At 28.2% G+C, this 25,525-nt stretch overlaps 2 protein-coding genes across 5 annotated transcripts; both read right to left on the bottom strand.

Annotated features, from left to right (window-relative positions):
* Window positions 1-550: 550 nt before the first annotated feature.
* On the bottom strand, window positions 551-8,280 carry LOC109813018 (cysteine-rich receptor-like protein kinase 7). Of its 2 annotated transcripts, XR_003803829.2 has the most exons (8): window positions 6,604-8,280; window positions 5,079-5,225; window positions 4,846-4,967; window positions 4,566-4,776; window positions 4,234-4,468; window positions 3,995-4,148; window positions 2,585-3,832; window positions 552-2,477 (listed from the first exon to the last, which is right to left on the bottom strand). XR_003803829.2 is itself a non-coding variant. In XM_029270661.2 (7 exons), exons 1-7 carry the CDS (start codon window positions 8,126-8,128, stop codon window positions 3,494-3,496), a joined length of 2,733 nt encoding a protein of 910 aa, XP_029126494.2. In that variant the 5' UTR covers window positions 8,129-8,280; the 3' UTR covers window positions 551-3,493. The 2 variants fall into 2 exon arrangements, 1 of the variants encoding a protein (XP_029126494.2); XM_029270661.2 differs by having other exon boundaries at window positions 551-3,832.
* Window positions 8,281-15,403: 7,123 nt separating this feature from the next.
* LOC109813012 (cysteine-rich receptor-like protein kinase 15) lies at window positions 15,404-19,622 on the bottom strand. 3 transcript variants are annotated; one of them, XM_029270656.2, is made up of 7 exons: window positions 17,984-19,606; window positions 17,123-17,269; window positions 16,888-17,009; window positions 16,602-16,812; window positions 16,213-16,447; window positions 15,974-16,127; window positions 15,404-15,846 (listed from the first exon to the last, which is right to left on the bottom strand). In XM_029270656.2, exons 1-7 carry the CDS (start codon window positions 19,503-19,505, stop codon window positions 15,508-15,510), a joined length of 2,730 nt encoding a protein of 909 aa, XP_029126489.2. In that variant the 5' UTR covers window positions 19,506-19,606; the 3' UTR covers window positions 15,404-15,507. The 3 variants fall into 3 exon arrangements, with proteins under 3 accessions (XP_029126489.2, XP_029126492.2, XP_029126493.2); XM_029270660.2 differs by lacking the exon at window positions 15,404-15,846 and having other exon boundaries at window positions 15,972-16,110; window positions 17,984-19,622; XM_029270659.2 differs by lacking the exons at window positions 16,602-16,812; window positions 16,888-17,009 and having other exon boundaries at window positions 17,984-19,610.
* Between the last annotated feature and the right edge of the window lie 5,903 nt (window positions 19,623-25,525).

Here is a 25,525-nt window from a genome sequence, read left to right as displayed (position 1 = left end):
TAAATATAGTAGTGATTTGACATTAAAAAAATATCACAGATAGTTATCGTCTATTCATTTTTATGGTTTAATTATAAATTTTAATTTATTAATAAATCTTTAAATTTTTTTAATTCTATTAATCAATTTCACACTCATTATAATTAAGTTTTTATACCATCTTCTATATTAAACTTTAATTTCTTTTAATTAAATCATTAAAATTTTAAGATGAAGTAAAAGGTAAAAACTGATTATATTTAAAAGAGTTTTTAAGATAAAGTTTTAAAAGCTTTTATTTTAATTTTGATTTTTTATAGACTACAAGTATATGTTATTTGAGACAATTTTACTTGAGCTAAATAGAATTATTATGAGTGACAAATATTTATTTTTAATAGTATTTAAGTATTTTTAAGTTTGTTCCCAATTTATTGGTTCTAAGTCTGTCATGAAAGCCAAATGCACTAGCTCACTACCAGATGGAACGACACCATCTAAGAACACTTCATGATCTACAAGTTTGCTTGAAGGAAATCTTAGTCTCTGTGATTTTCTCTCTTATATTGTTGAACAGTAGGAATTGAAGTATTGAGTTCAACTTGTTCATCCCTTTCAAGTTCAAGTTGAACATTAGTTCCTGAATCTAATTTATTCTCCTAGTTCTGTGATGATGTCTAATCCGCAATAACATTTGAGTTAATAAGAACCTTCCTTTGACTTGGATTGTATAGCTTGTATGCTCCTGTTGAGTGATACCCAATCAACATAAGTGTTTTACTTTTGTCATCTAGTTTTCTCCTCTTTTGATTCGGAATGTCCCTACAACATAGGAAACCAAAAATTCTCAAATGATTAACACTTGATTTATGCTCATTCCATGCTTTCTCGGGGGTACTCACCATCTTTATTCTCCTTTTAGGACATCTGTTCAAGCATACGTTGTAGTAGATATTTCCTCTCCCAATAGAAATTAAGCATTCCTTTTCCTTTCAACATATATCTTACCATATCAAGCAAAGTTCTATTCTTCCTTTCAACCAATCCATTATGTTGAGGGTATAGGGAGCAATCACCTCATGTTCAATACCCTTCCTCTAACAAAAATCATGAAATTCCTTAGAGTTATATTCTCCAACTCCATCAATTCTTAGAATTTTCAATTTATGACCACTTTGCCTATCAACCAATGCACAAAAATTCACAAATATAGAAAACACATCAATTTTTTCTTTAATCAAATACAACCACATATTTCTAGCGAATTCATCCACAAAAGTCATGAAATATCCTAATGATAAAGTCTCAATTGGGCCACACACAGTTGAATGAACCACTTCCAATGACTATCTTGCATGGAAAGGTGCACAAGACTTGAAAGCTTTCCTCGATTGCTTACTCATAAGACACCCTTCACAAACTGGTTCTGGTGGTTTAACGAAAGACATCCCAATCACCATTTGTTTCACTCCAAGATGATTCAAACTTTTAGAATTCAAGTGTCCAAATTTGAAATGTCATAGCCACCTCGCATCCTTAGTATTTTTGGATAACAGACACTTACACCTTTGTTGTAGTTAGATTCACTTTGAAAGTTTTGTTTTTGTACAAAGGAGTATTTAACATCAATCTTTGCTTCAAATCAAATATCTCTATGATTTTCTTTCATACTCACTGAGAAACCCTTCTGTAGCAACTATCCCAAACTAATTAAATTGGTTTTCATTGATGGTACATACAAAACATCAGTCACATATAAAGATTTTCCATCCTTCCTCTTAATCACAACCTTTCTCATTCCCCTTGTTGTAATGGTATTGTTATCTATAAATTTCACCTTATTCCTAACGTTAGCATCAAAATCAAGCAACTAATCTCTATGTCTTGTCATATGATTTGAACAACTTGTGTCAGGATACCAAGATTTAGAGTTATCACCATCATAGTCTATGGTTACCATCAACAACACTTTATTGTAATTTGACCCTTCATCTTGAGCAAGATATACTTTACCATTAAATCTTCATTTTCCTAATTTGCCACTTTTGCGTTCTCTTGCAAATGCCTCCAATTTTGCCAATTATAACACTAAATTTTCTTCTTAATTATCAAACTTCTTCTTTTCCTAAAATCTTTAAGATGGACTGCCCTGTTGTCTATTTGAAGACTCAATTTGATCATATTAAATCTAATATTGATTTTGATCTTTTGATGAGTCACTAGCTTCATGACTCTTGCCACCTTTCCACTTGCCTTTTCCTTTCTTGTTTCAACCACTTGCACCTTTCTTCTTGTATTTGGTTTGAGCTAGTAAGATTTGTTCCTGAGTCTTTTCACTATTCCTCCTCTCATTTAGTCTTTATTCATGAGCTTCAAGGGAATAATGCAACTCATCTACCTTTCTGATCTCAAGATTTTTGGATTCCTCAGTTGCCACCATAATATATGATCAAAATGAGGAGTCAAAGTTCTTAGGGCCTTGTCTATAATTTGTTGATCTGTAAATTTTTCATTACAAGATTTCATTGAATTAACAAGGGCTTGAATTCGATTAAAATAATCTACTATGGACTCTTGATCATTCATAAACAATAACTCATATTACCTTCGAAGAGATTGAAGCTTCATCTTCTTCACTTTATTAGGACCTTCATAAGTTTTATGCAGAATATCCCAAGCTTCTTTTGTCGAACTAGCTAACAAATTTTTTTAAAAATTTGCAGAATCCACACAATGATAGATCAAGAAAATAGCTTTATAGTCTTTCTTCTTTGAATCTCTATAAGTTACCTATTGCACCTCTGTATTACCTTATTCCACTTCTTGAATCCTGTTCTTTACAATCTCCAACAATTCTTGGAAACCAAAAATGACACCCATCTTCACACACCATTGGTCAAAGTGTTTGCCATAAAACACAGGTAAGTTGGCAGGGAAAGCCCTACAAGAACCATCTATGATTCACCCTTCCAACACCATGCAAGAAAGTAGAAGTACTCACACAAGGATAATAAAAACTCACACAAGAAAAAGTTTCCCTCACAATAGAACATCTTGAAACCTAGTGGGTTTCACACACCACCCATAGGTCTCTCACAATCAACAAGCTCTAATACCAATTTATTAGAGATGACACGCACAAAATGCACACACTCGTGGTAGAAAACATAGGGTGAAAATTGAGTAGAGAAAAACTTTATTCTCACACTTGTGTATTACACATGATTACTTATCCCTCTTATTAATAAGCAATAATGCAAACATGTATTTATAGAGTACATTGAAATATGATATAAACATATAATACTGACATACTAAGATACACATATGATACCTACAGATTATATCATTAGACTATACCATCAGATGATACCATCAAACAATACCATCAGATGATAACATTAGACTATATCATCAGACAATACATGTACAAGCTAAGCCTTCAAACTATATGTACAGATAATATATGCAAACTATACATTTAAATTATAATACTCAACAATTATCAAATAAATTAACGAGGATAAAAATTACTCATGGACATTTCATTGATAGAAAATTGTTTGCAACCATTAGTAGTTTGGTTGGAACTTGATTCTTGTTTTCTAGCTGTATCATAATCCATTCTACGACTGTACAAGAAAAAGGATGGTTCTTGTGGAAATGGCAATTCAAGTGACAAATTATTAAGATACGAAATAATTGTTGCCATTGTAGGTCTCATGTTTGGATTTTCTTGAACACATAATAAACCAATATGAATGCATTGGAAAACTTCCTTTTGTGAATAACTTTCTTTTATGTGTGAATTCAAGATGCATAATAGGTCTTTATTCTTCCATTGTCTCCAAACCTGTAATAGTTAGTCAAAATAAATGTCAATATTATCACATTTATAAAATCAAAAATTAATTTAAATTTACATTATTATATACATACATACATATATATATATATATATATATATATATATATATATATATATTTTTAAAAAAATCTAAAATGTCTCACTTACATAAGCTATGATGCCTTCCTCTAGATTGTGTGAATCATAAAATTGTGCATTCCTTTTTCCAGTAATAATCTCAAGAATCATGACACCAAAACTAAAAACATCTGATTTCTCAGAAAATTCTCCAAGCATTGCATATTCTGGTGACATATAACCACTATAAAAAATTATGTGTTAGTTCAAACATAAAATATACAAAAGTGAAATCTAGATGAAAATATTTTGTAATGAGAAAAACTTACTATGTTCCAACAATTCTATTAGTATTTCCACGATCTTGATCCATTTCAACAATTCTAGCCATGCCAAAATCTGATATTTTTGGGTTCATATTTTCATCTAATAGAACATTACTAGGTTTAAGATCACGATGTATAACTTTAAGTCGTGAATATTCATGTAAGTAAAGAATTCCTAAAGCAGTTCCTCTGATAATTTTATAGCGCTCAGACCAACTTAACTTTTGTTGTTGAGTACCTGTAAAGATTTTTCAATGATTGTAAGAAACAATTGAAACATATTTCGTATAAATCACTTTAACTAATTAAAAAGAGTAAAGTCAAAAGTATCAAACCATATAAAAGATAATCAAGGCTTCCATTCGGCATGAATTCATAAATAAGAATTTTTTCTTGCTCTTCTAGACAAAAACCTATCAATGCCACGAGATTTTTGTGTTGTAGCTTGGCTATTAATAAAATCTCATTCACAAATTCAATTGAACCTTGTTTAGAACAAGTTGAAAGTCTCTTTACAGCTATATGTCTTCCATCAATTAGAATACCCTGAAAAAACAAATAATTATTATTGAAAACATGATCGAAAGGAAAAGAAAAATTATCACAGTTTCTCACCTTATAAACTTCTCCAAATCCACCTTTACCAATCTTATTTTCGTGTGAAAAATTATTTGTAGCTGCTTTAATTGTAGTCAAATCATATTGCAATCCCTCTACAATGGTACTTTCTTGACCAACTACATTAAAAAAAAAAAATTAACTTTTGGTACTAATTTTTCAATTTTGTTAAAATTTATAAATTAATAATTACAGATTGAAATTTTTTTAACTACAATCACAATACGTACAGTTTTTTCTAAGAAGTTTCTTGTAATTATTTTTTCTTGTTTTTGTCCTTCGCAAGTAGCACCAAAAGGAGAGGAGTGTCGTCGAAGCAACGATGAGGACACCAATACCAATTAAGATAATTTTTCGTGCCCAACCTGTATGATTTCCTGCATTATAAATAAATACGCGTCATCAAGACACCGACAATAATTGGCAGAGAGAAAAAGTAATATTTACTTCCAATAATCATTCAATAAAAAATTATCTTCATGGTAAATTTACTAATTTTATAATAATTATCTTAAAAATTATATTAATATAATTTTTAATTAATTAATTAGTGGTATAATTTCATTTACTTCAACTAACTATTTATTACCATTAAATCAATCGTTAATAGTTATGATATATAAAATTAGTATAAATGTCTATGTATAAGAAAAAATAAAAAGTAATAAATATTACGATAAATACTACATATATAAAAAATATTATTATAAATATAAAAAAAGTAAGTATAAATTTATTTGAAATATAATTATATATAATTTTAATATTAATTTTAAATAAGAATTAAACACATATATTATGTGTCATTATAATTTATACTTATATTTTTTTAACAATATACTAATATATATTATATGTATAATATAAATAAAAATAATTTTGAGTGACAAATATTATGTTACTATATAATATATAATACTATATGACAAATTTTATTATTATTTTTTTTTTTTGTAGCGAGCAAAAATTATAAAGTTCGTGTCCGTTTTACCTTGTTCTCTATTGGGGTGTTTCTAATAAGATTAAATATTTGCATCAAATAATTAAAACACTTAATCGTATATATTAAAGTTATACTATCATAATTATATATTAAAAGGCAAATATTAGAACTATTTGGTTAAAAATAATCTGAAATATTTATATTCAAGTTTAATGAATTTTAGTAATGAATTTTTTTGGTAGATAACTTTATAAATGATTATTTAATCGATTTATCAGAAGAGCCGATTTTAATTCATGAAAATAGATATTATACAGTGATAGGTTTCAATAACTTTTTTTTAATTATAATATACAGTTACTTATCTGATGATATTTTTTTTAAACTATATTATTATTATTATTATGAAGTAATATAAACTTTGTTTGAAGAATCATCCCAAATTTGTTAGTTTTTTATTTATAACTTTTCTTTAAAAATAATTTTAACATATTTTGTGGCTCTTATCCGCATAATATCTCCTGTAAGAAAAAAACTGCGTAATACCTCAGTCTAATAACATAAATAGAAACAATTTATATATTAAAACGTGAAATTAATTCAAATAATGCACTAAACTATAAATATTAATTGTTTCACATTGTCATTCAAATCATAGATTATGGCAAACAGTTTTATAATAAATTTGAATTGCTGATATTATATATTACAATTAATTATATACCCTTAATTAAACGATTGGTTAAATAAGTTAGAAAGTTGAATAAGCAGGCGATGTAGGTGTATAAATATTGATTGAATGAGAAGGTCACCTGTAGCTGGCCTGAGCGGCTGAATTTGAGGAGCATATCCATCAAACGGGGACAATCCAAACATCATATAGCATTTTGGATACAGTACTCTTCCCTCTGGAATCTTCATACAACACCATGGCATTTCGTTGACAATGTTTACTAGACACTGGGTGCAATCCGAATTATGCTGGTCTGGCGTGCATTGAACAAGAGTATGGAGAGTTTGGTGATCATTCAGTTTTACTTGTTTTTTCCCATAATTCTTAATGGTACTGCTATTGCCGTCTGTGTCATACTGCAATTCATTTAAAGTAGTCGCCAAAGTCCAAGTGAAGAAGCTTTGCAGCTGGTTAGGATTGGAAGTATAGTTGACGATATTCAAGTGCTTATATGCAGGACTTGTATCTAGTGCGGAGAGAGATGGGCGATCGGAATAATGAAGCAAACAGTGATTGTACCAAATGATAGCCTCTTTGGAGGAGGGGCACTGCGAGGATATTGTTTGGGTTGCATTTAGGACACATTGGTGACAGAGAGTGGGGGAGAAGTCCCCAAAGCACATGAAGAAACCAGTGAGAGTGTGGACTTTGGTCTCGAAGAAACCGTTTTTGGTGGTAGAGGAGTTGGAAGAAAAGTACGAGAGGAGGGCTATGAGACTCGATTGAAAAGTGGGGTCGGTGATGATGATGGTGGAACAATTTTTGGAAAGATAAGTAGAATGTTGTGAGTCTGTATTGGAAGGATTTGTGAGCGGAACGAGTTGTGTTGGTGCCGCAGCGGTACTGGGGCGAAAGAATGGGTACCAATCGCACTTGAGATTACAGCTGAGATTATCATACTGCGGTAAGCCTCCTTGACAGTTCTTTGGAACATAATCGATGGCAACATTTAGACATTTTCTGCAATCTCGGGGTGACAGATCTGGTGAGCACTGAGCTACACAGTAAAGGGTCTTAAATCCAGCCATCAATGCTTGCTTTGTGGCGTACTTCTTGGCACCAATAGGAGAATTCGCTGCCTCGTCTGCCGCTTCGTTAAGCGTTTTGGAAACCAAACTCGTCAAGTTTTCCTCATACAAAATGCTGCATGAACCTCCGGGTGAACTTAAGTCAACTGTGGAGAAGAAAGAACTGTTGGAAAAGCGAATCATGCAGTCCTCGTACTTAAAATATGCATCAGTGGACAAGGAACAATTTGCATGCGAATATGTGCCTGAGAGTATTTTTTTGGTGGCGTTAAGGACGCATTGGGTACAAGGGAGAGGGGGGACGTCACCCGAGCAGAAGAACATTCCATAGGCTGTGTGGGAGTGGTTTGCAGTGGCGACTGTGGTGTTGTAGTATGGATTGTTATTAGCGGTGGCGTGGGAGGATAAGTCAGAGAGAAGGCTTCTCACGTTCGACTGGAACGAGCTGTTTGGCGTGGTTAGGTTCTCAGAACAATAGAAGCCCGAAACACCATGGCCAACCTGTGCTTTATTGGTTACGAAATTGATAAAGCTGATAAGGGTAAAGAGGTAGTAGACAAGCTTGAAGGAAGCCATGCTTATTGCTTAATCTTCGGTAGCAGTTCCACCACTATGCTATGGTTTTTGCAGTTTATATATTGCAATGGCTAGCATAGACGACCCAACTCAACGAAACATTGAGTCAAAATCTTTTGGAATCCAAATGACTCTGCAGTCAACTATGGGTTTAGAGTATTCCCTGCAATTATTTTTTTCCTTCACCTGCTCGCTGCCATGTTTCCTTGAATTTGCCTTTCTAGCACGATTACATAAAAAAAAAATATACATATCATGCGATTATGTGGGGAATAAAAAAAAGTTATCGACAAGTTAAGATTAATCACATGCGCGCCAAAAGCAATATATATTAATATGCGGTATCGGCTGTATAACTTTGACCGGTCAGTCTTTCACTTAATTTCTGCCCAATATTCATCTAATTCTATACATCTTTTTCAGAATTTCGTAGAATTCTGTTTTTTCTTTTCATATACAGCACAATTTTATATATTTACCGCACTTTCTTAATTATATATATATATATATATATATATATATATATATATATATATATATCACTTACTTTAAGAGTAAGTCTTATCATACTTTCAGTCACTTTATAACTCATATTTTATATTAAATTTTAAAGATTTAACTATTAAAATAAAAAAAATTTAATATATGAATCAAATTTATAAATTAAAAAAATTTAAAAATTATTTGTTACTTTATTATATAAATTAAAATTAACATACAAAATATCTTTATGATTATTCATCAATTTGAATTAATAAAATAAAATATTAAATAATTTTTAAATTTTTAAAAATTTATAAACTTAATTTATATATTAAGAATTTTTAATTTAACAATTGAATCATTGAAATTTGATATAAAAATATATTGGGAAAAACCCAAGTCCCACATCGACTAGAGATTAGGCAATTGAATAGTATATAAGTGGAAAACAACTCTCACCTTACAAGCCGGTTTTGTAAGGTTGAGTTAGGTTTAATCCACTATTCTAACATGGTATCAAAACCATTTAGATCCACTTAAAGATGGGTCACCCACTATTGATGCATGTCACATAGGTGTAGGGGGTGTATTGGGAAAAACTCCATTAAAAAGGGCCACCCACCATTTATCCACGTACCAAGCCCAATAGTGCTGGACGTGAGGAAATGTATTGGGAAAAACACAAGTCTCACATCGACTAGAGATTAGGCAATTGAATAGGCTTAATCCACTATTCTAACAATATAAATTATTAAGAGAAATAAATTTAAGTAGACTTACTCTTTAAAAAAAAATCCTTCCCCTCTTATATATATATATATATATATATACTGGTTTTGTAAGGTTGAGTTAGGTTTAATCTACTATTATAACAATATAAATTATTAAGAGAAATAAATTTTAGTAGACTTACTCTTTAAAAAAAATTCCTTCCCCTCTTTTATATATATATATATATATATATATATATATATATATATATTATATTATTTTTATGGCGTTATTTATTATAAGAATATATGTACATATAAATTCAATTATATATATATATAACTTATTAAATGCTAAATCAACATTTTAAAATTTATAAGAAATATTAATAATAAAAACATTTATAAAAGAATAAAAAATTTAATACAAAATCTTATAAATAAATATATATAACTCTCTTCCAGCGGACAATTTCTACATGAATATGTTGTTTTAACAATTAACATGGATGACAACATGATTAGATAAGACATACGTATAAACTATAGACTTAAGTATAAAAAAGTTATGTTTATTGTTATATAGTCTCAATTGCTTTTAGAAAGTCTTAAAAGCATGCTTCTATATGAAGTCTGAGTATGGCTTTTCAAATGTCTCCATTGCTTTTAATATATATATATATATATATATATATATATATATATATATATATATATATATATATATATATATATATATATATTAATTTACTTGATAAAAATTTATAAATTTTTTATTTGTTAAATAATTTTAACTTAGAAATTAAATTTAAAATTCAATATAAACAATAAATTATTAAATAAAATAACTCTACAGAGTAAATAGATATATTCACCTACATATATATTTATTTTTGCAGGAAAATTATGCTTTTAGAATGTCCTGATTAGTCTCAGTTGCTTTAACAATATGTACCACGTTTGCTTTTAAGTATAAGTATATTTTGATTTTTGAAGGGAAACTTATTAACATATATAGCATGTGACTTGCGAAAACCTTATTTTATATAATTTATTGGTATATTTTTTTTTTAGGTGAAAATAATTTATTGGTATATTATGTACAAATATAAAAATTAAATTATAATGTAGTGACGGTATACATTAACGGTGGTGTTGGAAGATAAATAGGACACAAGGGTTCTCAAGTTCGATTGGAAGGCACTGTTTGAAGGGATTGAACAAAATTGGGTCGAAAAAAAAAATCAGTTCAATAATGTAGTTCAATTATATGTAGCATATTATAAATAAGCTCGTGATAAAAAAAAAAGTGGCAACTCAGAAAAGGATATCATGACAAATGTATATAAAATTGACTCACGAGATGTAGGTGGGAAATTTAATTTTGAGCATGCATGACTATTATTAAGAGATGAGCTAAAATGGAAATCTGAATCAATGGAGAACTCTTTTAAAAGATCAAAGATTTCTAAATTTGGACAATACTTAACGTCTTCTAACAGAGATGCAGCCAATGATTGTTAAGAGTATGACTCAACAACACCAATATCTCGTCCAATAGCTCAAAAAGCAGCGAAGAGAAAAAGTAAAGCAAAGGTCGTCAAAACATTCTCCGAAAAAAAAAAAGAGTTGGATAATATGACAAAAGCAATGTTAGAAAGAAGTGCTGTAGTAAAGAAATTGGTTGAAGTGAAGGAGGCAGCTAACTTTAGTGTAATGTATGAAATTCTCATGAAGGACACATCTAGAATGAATGAGAAGCAACTCAAAGATCATGAATTGACTTGTAATTTTATTAGGCGTAAATTAGGAGAATAAATATTTTGGTAATTTTAATTTACGTAAATTAGACTAGTTTTATTGTAATTAAACTTAATTTGTTGTAATTTTTTATAATTCTTTTATGTAATTTCTTTTATTATGTAATTTTTTTTTATTATTGTAATTTTTTATTATAAAATTTCTTTTTTTATTATTTATATTTATATATTATCTATAATAATTAATTTTATAAAAATTTATCATTGTAAAACATATAAGAATACTTATAAATAATTTTTATTAAAATAAAAATTATAAAAATATAATATAAGTTATTTATTAAGTGGTGTGACATAGTAAAATTCATTTAAAGTGGTTGCATGCTCTTACTTGAAGGAAGCCATGCACTTGTTTCTTAATATTCTGTCTTCTATGCCATGTACAGTTTTACCTTTTAATGGTTATGAACCTGTAATAAAAATTGAAGCCCCTCGTTGCCAAGCAGAGGTAAATAGCTAGAAGACACAAGTCGACCAAATATTTTTGTCTTACATTTTCTTGGAATGTGTAACCCAAATGACTTTTGTCCATAACTACAGTTGTTAACGTGTACATATTCCCCGCAATTGTTAATTTTCCCGTTCACATGCCCTATGTTTCAAGTTCATGGAAAAGTTATCATTAATCAAATGCACGCCTCCAGCAATATACTACTCCCTCGTGTAACTCTTATAAGTTTCAAATTCCAAAGTATTATTTGTATTTTTTTTAATTAGAATCTATTGATCTAAAATATTAATTATTTTTTTATTAATTAATTTCTGAAAAGAAACATTCTAAATTAAAGTCATTTTCTTAATTTTAACAATGGTTGGTAGAGTAGCAGCCTTATATTAATGTTAAGGTACGTGGTTTGGAGAAAAATATAAATTTAAGACAACTTTAATGTGATGAACTAAATTAATTAACTTTTTTAAATATTAGTGAATTAGGTATGTAATTGTATCTTATAAAAGAGGTCGGAGGAAGTACTTCATGTACATAATAAATATTGTGCAAGAAAAAGAATTAAATATCAGAATGAGTGCTATTTTAAATTTTAAGCTTTTAATTTAATAATATTAATTATTTTTTTGCACTAAGCTCATAATATTTTTTATAAAAAAATTGTTCACTTTGATTATGGTGGTTCAAAAATCATAATCAGTTTCTTTTAAGAGTGAGTTGGCGAGAAAATCTTTCCAAAAACAAAAATAAAAATAAAAATATTTTTTTATAACAATAATCTAAATTTACAAATTATTATTCAAATTTAATTAATAATTTATTACGCTTATAGAAGTTTTTCTTATCTTATTATTTAAAAATAAATTACTTATAGTTTAAAATAAAAAGTTGTAATATAATGGTTGATTATACATTAACATGCAGCATTCAGGATTCAAAATAAATTGATATTATAAATTAAATTATATAATCGTCCTTTGTTTTTATTATGTTCTTTTATTTTTTTTATGTAAATTAAGTCTGAAAAAATAATAAAATATTTCAAAATACAACTAAAAGTAATAACTTAAAAGTTCTAATATAAAATAAAAACTAAATCCGTATAAATTTATTTTTTTGACAAAAACCATAAATTTAAAAAGAAAAACAATTAAAAATTAAAACAAAGTAAAAACTATAAAAAAACCTCAATACGAAAAAATTTCAAAAACAAATCCAAGTAAAAAATACTATTACTTTTGTATTAAGTAACTTCTCAAAAATTAATTTTCACTCTATTTATTTTCAAGCAAACAACATTTATTTTTGTTCTATTTCTTGCATACTTTTCTTCCCTTCTATTTTTTTTTCTTTCCCTCACTTTATTGTTTTCCTCACTCTGAAACACACTGTACACGATTAAAAAATGGTATTGCATCACAAAGAAAATCTAAAACTAATAGATTATAGTTTGTAAGTTTATTAAAGTTGAATGCAGATATAGCTCCACTAAAAAAGAATAATAACAAAATAAAGTAAGAAATAAAGCATAAAAAAATTCAAATTTAAAATTTAAGTTGGGTCTCAACATATATCAAGATAATGAAGTGTTAAAAATATGAAGAGTTATTTACACAATAAGTAATTTCTTTTTAAAATTAGATTCACACTTAAAAGAATCTTGGAGTTCTAATGCGAAAAGAATAATTTTACATTAATTAAAATTTAACATGTTGAATAATATATAAGTGAAAAAAATTTATTTATTTATTTTTTATCAGTCAAACAATAAGTATTATATATAACATAGAAGCACCAGAGATACTCAACTACATATGTAAAAAGTCACAAAACAAGCTTAAATAAGAACTTACTGTGAATTACTTAGCTTATACCTCCATAGTTATACTTAGAAAGTACCTTTTACATTAACAAAAATAAAGTACCTTAGACATAGAACAAATTAGTTTTCAAATAATTAAGAGTCTTTAAGAGAATTAAAGCATGGAATAGAATTTGAACACCAATTGTGGATAGAGAAAGTAAATCCTTTACATTTTGCTTTAAGACAGTGCAAGACTCTAATTTGAACCATCTCCAAAATGTCATTTATATCTTCTTTTTTATTGTTAACCAGTCGTTTCTCCACTTCCAGATATTCCAAATCATGATAAACCAGATCGTATTCCATATTTTGATTGTTTTTTTCTTTTTTCAAAGCCCTATATGATTGGTAAAGTATTGTTTACTTTGTTCTGGGGGTACTATTTGTATCTCAAACTAATTGTTACAAAGCTGTCAAAGTAAATAGGAAGCACTACACGTAAAAAATAAATGGTCAGTGAATTCTATTTGCTTGTTACAAAAAATGCACCTCTTTTATTTATCTAATATCTTAAAATTTTAAATTATAATATAATATCAAACCTACTATATTATTCAAAATTTTGAATTATAATATAATATCAAACTCACTAAAATAATATCTCAGCGCATAAAATGAACCTTATACTCAACTAACTTATTTGCACACTGTTTACCTATCCAAAAAATATGGGATGAGCGAAAATTCATATGGGAAGAAAGGTATAGGCATTGTTTCCACCTGCAGTGGACAACCGACGGAACAACATTAACATTATGAAAAGAATCCAGTACTAATTTAGAATCGTATTCCAACCAGAGATTACGCCAAGTCGTCAACCATCCACATGTGCACGCTCGATGGTCAACTTGACTGCAAGCAGCTCCACTTAAAGGCTGATTCAATACCAATATATGAGATGAATCCCTCAAAAACTGTACGCTCTATAATATTACTATCACAAAAAAGACCCTCATAGGCACCGACGACCCTCTAGCACCGCCATCCGTACTACATTTAACGAATCCACAGATTAGAGGGTAACAGTCCACTTGTTTGATCAATCCTGCCAAGAGTGGGAGCTATGTCCTTTGTCCAATCAATTACAACAAAATCAATTTTTAATAATATTAAATATTATTTTTAATAACAATAAAAATAGTTATAAAATCTTTTTATCAATATTTTCATATTAATCATTATCGATAAAATATTTATTTACAATTATTTTATATATTAATAAAAACTTTTATAATAATCAAGAAAAATATATAAATTCTTTTAGTATTTTTTACTAGTATTTAATATTTTTTGCTATTGCTTTAAGAAATAATTCATAATTTATATACTTTTTAATTACTTTATTTCTAGTCGATATAAAACTTATAAGATAAAAATTGTTCTCTATTTATATATTTTTTAATTTTCTTATTGAGCTTGGTAATGGTGAGTGATCTGATACCAACTTAGAAAAGAGAGTTATAGGTTTAACTCAACCCTATAAAACTCACTTGTAAAGTGAAAGTTATTATCTACTTATATACTAATTATATTATTTCTAGTTAATGTAAGACTTAAGTTTTTTTAATAAATAATTTTTTGTTCAAAATAAATTTTGGTATAATATACATATATTTTTAATAATTATTATATTTTAATCATTAATATTTCTATTAAATAATAAAATAGAAGTAATTAGTTTATTGTTCTTAAATTATTATTATTAATAATAAATTTTGTTATAGTGATGCTAGATACTAAAACTACAATAATCACCAAGAGATGATTTGTGAAGAGGAAGTTGGTATATCTAAGCCATGGTGGGGTGGGGCAAAACGTGTGAATTACCCAACTTTGCTACTTCTATACTCATGATCCTACAAAATCTTGTTTTGCATCCTAAATATTTTCTTTGCTTTGTTAAATTATTTAAGAGTTATTCGCTTGTAATCAGACAATATTATTGGATAATAAGACTATAAAAGAAAATCATAATAATCTCTACCAACATATACAAGTGAGAGTCAATGTTTATCATACATTAGAAACATAAGAAGATAATTTTATCAAATAAATTAACGAGGATAAATGTTACTCATGGACATTTCATTGATAGAAAATAGCTTGAAATCATTAGTAGTTTGGTTGGAACTTGATTCTTGTTGTCTAGTTGTATCTTGATCCATTCTATGATTGGACAAGAAAAATGATGGTTTTTGTGGAAATGGCAATTCAAGTGAGTAATTATTAAGATATGAAATAATTGTGGCCATTGTAGGTCTAATATTTGGATTTTCTTGAACACATAATAAACCAATATGAATGCATTGAAAAACTTCCTCTTGTGAATAAATTTCTTTTATGTGTGAGTCCAAGATGCTTAATAGGTCTTTATTCTTCCATTGTCTCCAAACCTGTTATAGTTAATCAAAATAAATATTAATATTATCACAACTATATAATCAAAAATTAATTTCAATGTATATATATATATATATATATATATATAATTATTGAAAACATCTAAAATGTTACACTTACATAAGCTATTAGGCCTTCCATTAGAGTGTGTGAATCATAGAATTGTACATTCTTTTTTCCAGTAATAATCTCAAGAATCATGACACCAAAACTAAAAACATCTGATTTCTCAGAAAATTCTCCAAGCATTGCATATTCTGGTGACATATAACCACTATAAAAAATTATGTGTTAATTAAAACATAAAATCTACAAAAGTGAAATCAAAATGAAAATATTTTGTAGTGAGAAAAACTTACTATGTTCCAACAATTCTATTAGTGTTTCCACGATCTTGATCAATTTCAACAATTCTAGCCATGCCAAAATCTGATATTTTTGGGTTCATATTTTTATCTAATAGAACATTACTAGGTTTAAGATCACGATGTATAACTTTAAGTCGTGAATACTCATGTAAGTAAAGAATTCCTAAAGCAGTTCCTTCTATAATTTTGTAGCGTTCAGACCAACTTAACTTTTGTTGTTGAATACCTGTAAAAGTTTTTTAATGAATGTGAGAAACAATTGAAAAATATTTTGAAATTAATAACTTAAGTTATATTTAAGGTATAATGTACTAATAAAATACAAATGGTGTATAAATCACTTTAACTAATTAAAAGGAGTAAGGTCAAAAGTATCCAACCATATAAAAGGTAATCAAGGCTCCCATTCGGCATGAATTCATAAATAAGAATTTTTTCTTGCTCTTCAAGGCAAAAACCTATCAATGCCACAAGATTTTTGTGTTGTAGCTTGGCTATTAATAAAACCTCATTCACGAATTCAATTGAACCTTGTTTAGAATGAGTTGAAAGCCTCTTTACAGCTATATGTTGTCCATCATCAAGAATACCCTAAAAAATAAATAATTACTCATTTGTGTTGAAAACATGATTGAAAGAAAAAAAAACTCACATTTAATTTCTCACCTTATAAACTTCTCCAAATCCACCTTTACCAATCTTATTTTCGTGTGAAAAATTATTTGTTGCTGCTTTAATTGTAGTCAAATCATATTGCAATCCCTCTACGATAGTACTTTCTTCACCAACTAGATAAAAAAAAAAGTTTAATTTTTGGTACTAATTTTTCAAATTTCTTAAAATTTATAAATTAATACTTATGGATTGAAAAACTTTATTTAACTATAATCACAATACGTACAGTTTTTTCTGAGAAGTATCTTGTAATTATTTTTTCTTGTTTTTGTCCTTCGCAAGTAGCACCAAAAGGAGAGGAGTGTCGTCGAAGCAACGATGAGGACACCAATACCAATTAAGATTATTGTTCGTGCCCAACCTGTATTATTTCCTGCATTATAAATTAATAGCGACACCACAATAAGATTAAATGTTTACATCAAATAATTAAAACAATGAATCGTATATTAAAGTTATACTATCATAATTATATTAAAAGCAAATATTAGTACTATTCGGTTAAAAATAATCAGAAATATATATTCGAGTTTAATGGATTTTAGTAATGAATTTTTATTAGATAACTTTATTCAGAGAGCCGAGTTTAATTCATGAAAATAGCTATTATACAGTGTTAGGGTTCAATAACTTTTTTAAAATTATAATATACAGTTACTTATCTGATGGTATTTTCTTTTTATAACTATATTATTATTATTATTATGAAGTAATATTAACTCTGTGGATAACACATTCTAAATTTGTTAATTTTTTTATTTATAAATTTTCTTTAAACATAATTTTAACATACCGCATAGTATCTTCTGTAAGAAAAAAACTGCACAATACCTCAGTCTAATAACATAAATAGAAACAGTTTATATATTAAGGCGTGAAATTAATTCAAATAATGCGCTAAACTATAGATATTGTTTCACATTGCATTCAAATCATAGATCATGAAAAGCAGTTTTATAATAAATTTGAATTGCTGATATTATATTACAATTAATTATATACTCTTAAAAGGATTGGCTAAATAAGTTAGAAAGTTGAATAAATAGGTGAAGTAGGTGTATAAATATTGACTGAATGAGAAGGTCACCTGTAGCTGGCCTGAGCTCCTGAATTTGGGGAGTATATCCATCAAACGGGGACAATCCGAACATCATATAGCATTTTGGATACAGTACTCTTCCCTCTGGAATCTCCATACAACACCATGGAATTTCGTTGTTAAAAATGTTTTCTATACAGCTCCTGCAATCCGAATTATGCTGGTCTGGTGTGCATTGAACAAGAATATGGAGAGTTTGGCGATCATTCAGTTTTACTTGTTTTTTTGCATAATTCTTAATGGTACTGCTACTGCCGTCTGTGTCATACTGCAGTGGATATAAAGTCTTGGCAAAAGTCCAAGTGAAGAAGCTTTGCAGCTGGTTAGGGTTTGAAGTATAGTTGACGATATTCAAGTGCTTATATGCAGGACTTTTATCTAGTGCGGAGAGAGATGGGCGATCGGAATAATGAAGCAAACAGTGATTGTACCAAATGATAGCCTCTTTGGAGGAGGGGCACTGCGAGGATATTGTTTGCGTTGCATTTAGGACACATTGGTGACAGAGAGTGGGGGAAAAGTCCCCAAAGCACATGAAGAAACCAGTGAGAGTGTGGACTTTGGTCTCGAAGAAACCGTTTTTGGTAGTAGTGGAGTTGGAAGAAAAGTAAGAGAGGAGGGCTATGAGACTCGATTGAAAAGTGGGGTCGGTGATGATGATGGTGGAACAATTTTTGGAAAGATAAGTAGAATGTTGTGAGTCTGTATTGGAAGGATTTGTGAGCGGAAGGGGTTGTGTTGGTGCCGCAGCGGTACTGGGGCGATAGAATGGGTACCAATCGCAGCCCATCTTACAGCTGAGCAAACCAGTGCGTGGTAAAAAGTATCCTTGGCAGTTCTCTTGAGCAACATTTAGACATTTTTTGCAATCTTGGGGTGACAGGTCTGGTGTGCACTGAGCCTCACAGTAAAGGGTCTTAAATCCATACACCCTTGCTTGCTTTGTGGCGTACTTCTTGACACCAATAGGAGAAATCGCTGCCTTATCTGCCGCTTCCTTCATCGTTTTGGAAACTAAACTCGTCAAGTTTTCCTCATTAAAACCGCTGCATGAAGAACCTCCGAGTTGAGTTATGTCAACGGTGGAGAAGAAAGAACGGTTGGAAAAGCGAATCATGCAGTCATCGTACTTAAGATATGCATCTGTGGACAAGGAACAATTTGGATGCGAATATGAGAGTGAGAGTATTTGTTGGGTTGCGTTAGCGACGCATTGGGTACAATGGCGAGGGGGGACATCACCCGAGCAGAAGAACATTCCATAGGCTGTGTGGGAGTGGTTTGTAGTGGCGACTGTGGTGTTGTAGTATGGATTGTTATTAGCGGTGGCGTGGGAGGATAAGTCAGAGAGAAGGCTCCTCACGTTTGACTGGAACGGGCTGTTTGGTGTGGTTAGGTTCTCAGAACAAAAGTAGTCCATAAAACCAAGGTCGTCCTGTGCTTTATTGGTTACGAAATTGATAAAGCTGATAAGGGTAAAGAGGTAGTAGACAAGCTTGAAGGAAGCCATGCTTATTGCTTAATCTTGGGTAGCAGTACCACTACTATGCTATGCTTTTTGCACTTTATATATTGCAATGGCTAGCATAGACGACCCAACTCAACCAAACATTGAGTCAAAATCTTTTGGAATCCAAATGACTCTGCAGTCAACTATGGGTTTAGAGTATTCCCTGCAATTATTTTTTTCCTTCACCTGCTCGGTGCGATGTTTCCTTGAATTTGCCAGACTAGCACAATTACATAAAAAAAAAAAATATATATATATATATATATATATATATATATATCATGCGATTATGTGGGGAATAAAAAGTTATCGACAAGTTAAGATTAATCACATGCGCGCCAAAAGCAATATATATTAATATGTGGTATCGGCTGTATAACTTTGACCGGTCAGTCTTTCACTTAATTTCTGCCCAATATCCATTTAATTGTATATATCAAAGTTTAAAAAATTTAACAATTAAATTAAAAGTTTTTAATGTAAATCAAGTTATAAATTTTAAAATAATTTAAAAATCATTTAATATTCAATTATATTAATTTAAATTAAAGTAAAAAATAATTTTATAATTATTTATTAATTTGAATTAATGAAATAAAATATTAAATTATTTTTAAAATTTTTAACAATTTGTAAATTTTATTTATACTGTAAAAAAATTTATTTAACAATATAAAATATGAGTTATTGAATAAAATAAATTTATTTTTAAAATAAATAGATCATGCTCTCTCTCCCCTTCCCCTCTCTCTCTCTCCATATATATATATATATATATATATATATATATATATATATATATATATATATATATATATATATATTATTTTTATAACGTCATTTATTATAAAATATGTACATATAAATTCAATTATATATATAACCTATTAAATGCTAAATCAACAATTTCAAATTTTATAAGAAATATTTTTTAAAAAAATTTCTTGTTTGATAAATAAATATATATAACTCTCTTCCACAGACAATTTCTACATTAATATGTTTAGTTTTAATAACATGATTAGATAAGACATACGTATAAACTATAGACTTGAGTATAAAAAAGTTATGTTTGTTTTCATAGTCTCAATAATGCTTTCAGAAAGTCTCAAAAGCATGCTTCTATATGAAGTGTAAGTATTGCTTTTACAATGTCTCAATCGCTTTTAATATATATATATAAAATTTATATTGCAGGAAAATTATGCTTTAATGTCTCGATTAGTCTCAGTTGCTTTAAAAATGTACCCCGATTGCTCTTAAGTATAAATATATTTTGATTTTTGAAGGGAAAGTCATTAATTAAGAGGAAACATATATAGCATGTGACTTGCGAAAACATTATTTTATATAATTTATTTTTTTTGTGAAAATAATTTATTGGTATATGTTATCTACAAATATAAGAATATAATTATAATGTAGTGAGGGTATACATTAACGGTGGCGTTGGAAGATAAATGGGACACAAGGGTTCTCAGGATCGATTGGAAGGCACTGTTTGAACTTTGAAGGGTTGATCCAATGTAATAAACTGAACAAAAGTGGGTCGAAAGTACACGGAGGTACATTACTTGAAGGAAGCCATGAACTTGTTTCTTAATATTCTGTCTACTATGGCATGTACAGTTTTACCTTTTAATGGTTATGAAACCTGTACTAAAAATTGAAGCCCCTCGTTGCCAAGCAGAGGAAAATAGGTAGACGACACAAGTCAACCAAATATTTTTGTTTTACATTTTCTTGGAATGTGTAACCCAAATGACTTTTGTCCATAAGTACAGTTGTAAACGTGTATATATTCCCCGCAATTAATGGGGCATGTTTCATTCAAGTTCATGGAAAAGTTATCATTAATCAAATGCACGCCTCCAGCAATATACTACTCCCTCGTGTAACTCTTTTAAGTTTCAAATTCCAAAGTATTATTTGTATTTTTTTTTAATTAGAATCTATTGATCTAAAATAATAATTATTTTTTATTAATTAATTTCTGATAAGAAACATTCTAAATTAAAGTCATTTTCTTAATTTTAATAATGGTTGCTAGAGTAGCAGTCTTGTATCAATGTTAAGGTAGTTTAGAGAAAAATAGAAATTTAAGACAATTTTAATGTGATTCATTAAATTAGTTAACTTTTTTTTTTTAATATTAGTGAGTTATGTATGTAATTGTATCTTATAAAAGAGGTTGGAGGAAGTACTTCATGTACACACATAATAAATATTGTTCAAGAAAAAGAATTAAATATAATAATGGGTGTTATTTTAAATTTTAAAATTTCAATTTAATAATATTAATTATCTCTTTTTGCTCTAATTTCATAATATTTTTTAAAAATATTGTTCACTTTGATTATGGTGGATTAAAAATCATAATCAATTTTTTTAAGAGTGAGTTGGCGAGAAAATCTTTCCAAAAACAAAAATAAAAATAAAAATAATTTTTTTATAACAATAATCTAAATTTACAAATTATTATTCTAAAGTTAATTAATAACTTATTACGCTTGGTCCAAAAGAAGTTTTTCTTATCTTATTATTTAAAAATACATTACTTATACTCTTATAGTTTAAAATAAAAAGTTATAATATAATTGTTGATTATACATTAACATGCAGCATTCAGGATTCAAAGTAAATTGATATTATAAATTAAATTATATAATCGTCCTTTGTTTTTATTATGTTGTTTTATTTTTTTTTAATGTAAATTAAGTCTGAAAAAATAATAAAATATTTCAAAATACAACTAAAAGTAATAACTTAAAAATTCTAATATAAAATAAAAAATTAAATCTGTATAAATTTATTTTTTGACAAAAACCATAAATTTAAAAAAGAAAAACAATTAAAAATTAAAACAAAGTGAAAACTATAAAATAAAATTAAAAAAAAAAGGTGACATTCAGCCACGCTATACCACAATACGAAAAAAATTTCAAAAACAAATCCAAGTAAAAAATACTATTATTTGTGTATTAAGTAACTTCTCAAAAATTAATTTTCACTTTATTTATTTTCAAGCAAACAACATTTATTTTTGTTCTATTTCTTGCATACTTTTCTTCCCTTCTATTTTTTTTTCTTTCCCTCACTTTATTATTTTCCTCACTCTGAAACACACTGTACACGCTTAAAAAAGGTCTTGCATTACAAAGAAAATCTTAAACTAATAGATTACAGTTTGTAAGTTTATTAAAGTTGAATGCAGATATAGCTCCACTAAAAAAGAATAATAACAAAATAAAGTAAGAAATAAAGCATAAAAATATTCAAATTTAAAATTTAAGTTGGGTCTCAACATATAACAAGATTATCCACTACAAAAATATATGCAATTTAGCGACTACTGAAATTGGTCGCTAAATTGCAAAAATCGGTCGCTATTTACTTTAACGACCGAATTTAATCAGTCGCTAAAACCCTGGTCGCTAAACTATTTAGCAACTGAAAATATTTCGGTCGCTATTTAGCGACCAAAATTTTCGGTCGCTAAATGTTAAAATTAGTTATTGAGCGATGTAATACTTAGTAAAAGTTACACCGATGTTATTATAACCCTTCTCTTTTAAAATATTATTTTTATATATTAAATTTTAACATTTTAAATAAATTATTAATTAACTTAATATATTTATTCATCTTAAATCTAAGATATAAATTTCAAAAAATGTATTTATCCTTATTTTATTTTCTAATTATCAACCATTAATAAAATACTAATTTAAATTTTAAATATAAAAATTTATTTAAAAATAAAGTTATCATAAGTTAGAAATATATATTATAAATATAGATCAAAATAAATAAGAAATTTTAAAAAATTCATATACTCTAATTAAAAAATTCCCTAAAAATATAATCGTAAAAAAAACCTCTAAATATTTTTTCACATAAATAAATATTGGTATTAATTATGTAGGAGTGCATATAAATATTTTTTTAATATAAATTAATGTCTTGCCCTTACAAAAAAAAGAAAATGGGATTGGTACTCACAAAAATATTATCATCACTTTTAATAGCAATTTATAAATTTTTTTAAGTTTTACTTAGTGACGAATAGAATTACGTTGCTAATTTTAACTAATATTTAGCAACCGAATAGAATTACATTGCTAATTGTAACTAATATTTACTGATCGAATTTAATTTTGTCGCTAAAAAAATTAAATTTTTTTATTTAGACACCGAATTCAATTCCGTCACTAATTTTAACTAATATTTAGCGATCGAATTTAATTTCGTTACTAAAAAAATCAAAATTTCTGATTTAGCGATCAAATTAAATTTTGTCGCTAAATTTAACTACTATTTCGCAACTAAATTCAATTTCTTCGCTAATTTAACTAATATTTAGCGACCAAATTTAATTCGGTCGCTAAAAAAATTGAAACTTCTAATTTAGCGACCGAAATAGCGACCAAATTAAATTTCGTAGCTAAATTTAACTACTACTTAGCGACCGAATTCAATACTTAGCGACCGAATTCAATTCTGTCGCTAAATTTAACTTTTATTTAGCGACTGAATTAAATTTCATCGCTAAAAAAAATCAAAATTTATAATTTAGCGACCGAATTGAATTTCGTCGCTAAACGTAACTACTATTTAGCGACCGAATTCAATTCCATCGCTAATTTTAACTATTATTTAGCGATCGAATTAAATTTCGTCGCTTAAAAAATAAAAATTTATAATTTAGCGACCGAAATAGAGACCGAATTCAATTCCGTCGCTAAACTTAACTACTATTTAGCGACCGAATTCAATTCCTTTGCTAATTTTAACTATTATTTAGCGATTGAATTGAATTTTGTCGTTAAAAAAATCAGAATTTATAATTTAGCGACCAAAATAGAGATTGAATTAATTCCGTCGCTAAACAAAATCAAAATTTATAATTTAGCGACTGAAATAGCAACTGAATTTGATTCCGTCGCTAAAAAATCAAAATTTCTTATTTAGTGACCGAAATAGCGATTGATTTTCTAGCGACGACTTATTTTGGTCGCTAAGTCGGTCACTATTTTGATTATTCATAATCGGTTGCTAAATCAGTTGCTAAATAGCGATTGATAAATTTCGGTCGCTAATTTCGATTGCTATTTTGCAATGTTCTAGTAGTGTAATGAAGTGTTAAAAATATGAAGAGTTAATTATTTACACAATAAGTATTTATATTTTTTTTCTTCAAAAATTAGATTCACACTTAAAAGAGTCTTGGAGTTCTAATGTAAAAGGAGTAATTTTACATTAATTAAAATTTAACATGTTAAATAATTGTAAACACCAATTTTTGTTACATCAATTTTTTTAATAATTTCTTTCTTAAATCTTCAAATAAATTATTCAAGAATAAAGAATAAAAGGATAATATATATATATATATATATATATGGAGTGACTAATCATAATTTTTCCTTCTAAAATATAATATAAAATAAAATGACAAAAACAGAAAGAAACAACAAAATCAAGGATGCATAAATGAGACAGAAAACAAAACCAAGTAAGAAATTGGAGGGCACCATTTTGAGCTCAAGAAACAAAGTCTTTCTTTTGTGCCCCCTATGCTACTGATCTCATTCTCGTACAAAGTGGTGCAAACCTTGTTCTGCAGCTAAAAAGGTTATCTATGCTAACTATGTTGCCTACTTGCAATACTCCAACAACAACAGACAAGCAAGGATCCTCATGCTCGCTTAATGGGACTATTCTCCTTTTGATTAAAAAAGGTTTAACGAGATGGGAGGAAAAGAGATAAAAAGAGGGACTTCATGGGTGATGTGGGGAACCATATGTACAACCCGTGGTTCGTCCTTTAGGAAGAAAAAGAAGAACCTATAGCGGGGAAGTGACCGTCGAGCAGTGAGGAAGAGACCATCCTTCCTGCGACGTGGTATGATTATCTTGTTTCTTCTTTCAACGTGCCTTGCACTATTCATGCATTTTTCGGGATTCTCAATTTTGTGAGTTACGATTAGGTAGAAATGGGATGCTCGATTTGGGGGTTT

This window comes from Cajanus cajan, chromosome 7 (assembly GCF_000230855.2).
Source record: "Cajanus cajan strain Asha chromosome 7, NIPB_CcT2T_4, whole genome shotgun sequence".
In the NCBI taxonomy this organism is placed as follows: Eukaryota; Viridiplantae; Streptophyta; class Magnoliopsida; order Fabales; family Fabaceae; genus Cajanus; species Cajanus cajan.
The sequence above is the reverse complement of the archived record's forward strand: the minus strand, read 5'-3'. Positions and strand labels throughout refer to the sequence as shown.

What these genes read in the sequence shown, in the direction of transcription:
- LOC109813018 (XM_029270661.2), bottom strand. Translation starts at nt 8,128, where the DNA reads ATGGCTTCCTTCAAGCTTGTCTACTACCTCTTTACCCTTATCAGCTTT. An exon ending in GAAACTTCTTAGAAAAAACT is followed by an intron (nt 4,968 to 5,078) that starts GTACGTATTGTG and finishes TTTTTAATGTAG; the next exon opens with TTGGTCAAGAAAGTACCATT. An exon ending in AATAGAATTGTTGGAACATA is followed by an intron (nt 4,149 to 4,233) that starts GTAAGTTTTTCT and finishes AATTTTTTATAG; the next exon opens with TGGTTATATGTCACCAGAAT.
- LOC109813012 (XM_029270656.2), bottom strand. Translation starts at nt 19,505, where the DNA reads ATGGCTTCCTTCAAGCTTGTCTACTACCTCTTTACCCTTATCAGCTTT. An exon ending in CCTTGATTACCTTTTATATG is followed by an intron (nt 16,448 to 16,601) that starts GTTGGATACTTT and finishes AAACTTTTACAG; the next exon opens with GTATTCAACAACAAAAGTTA. An exon ending in AATAGAATTGTTGGAACATA is followed by an intron (nt 16,128 to 16,212) that starts GTAAGTTTTTCT and finishes AATTTTTTATAG; the next exon opens with TGGTTATATGTCACCAGAAT.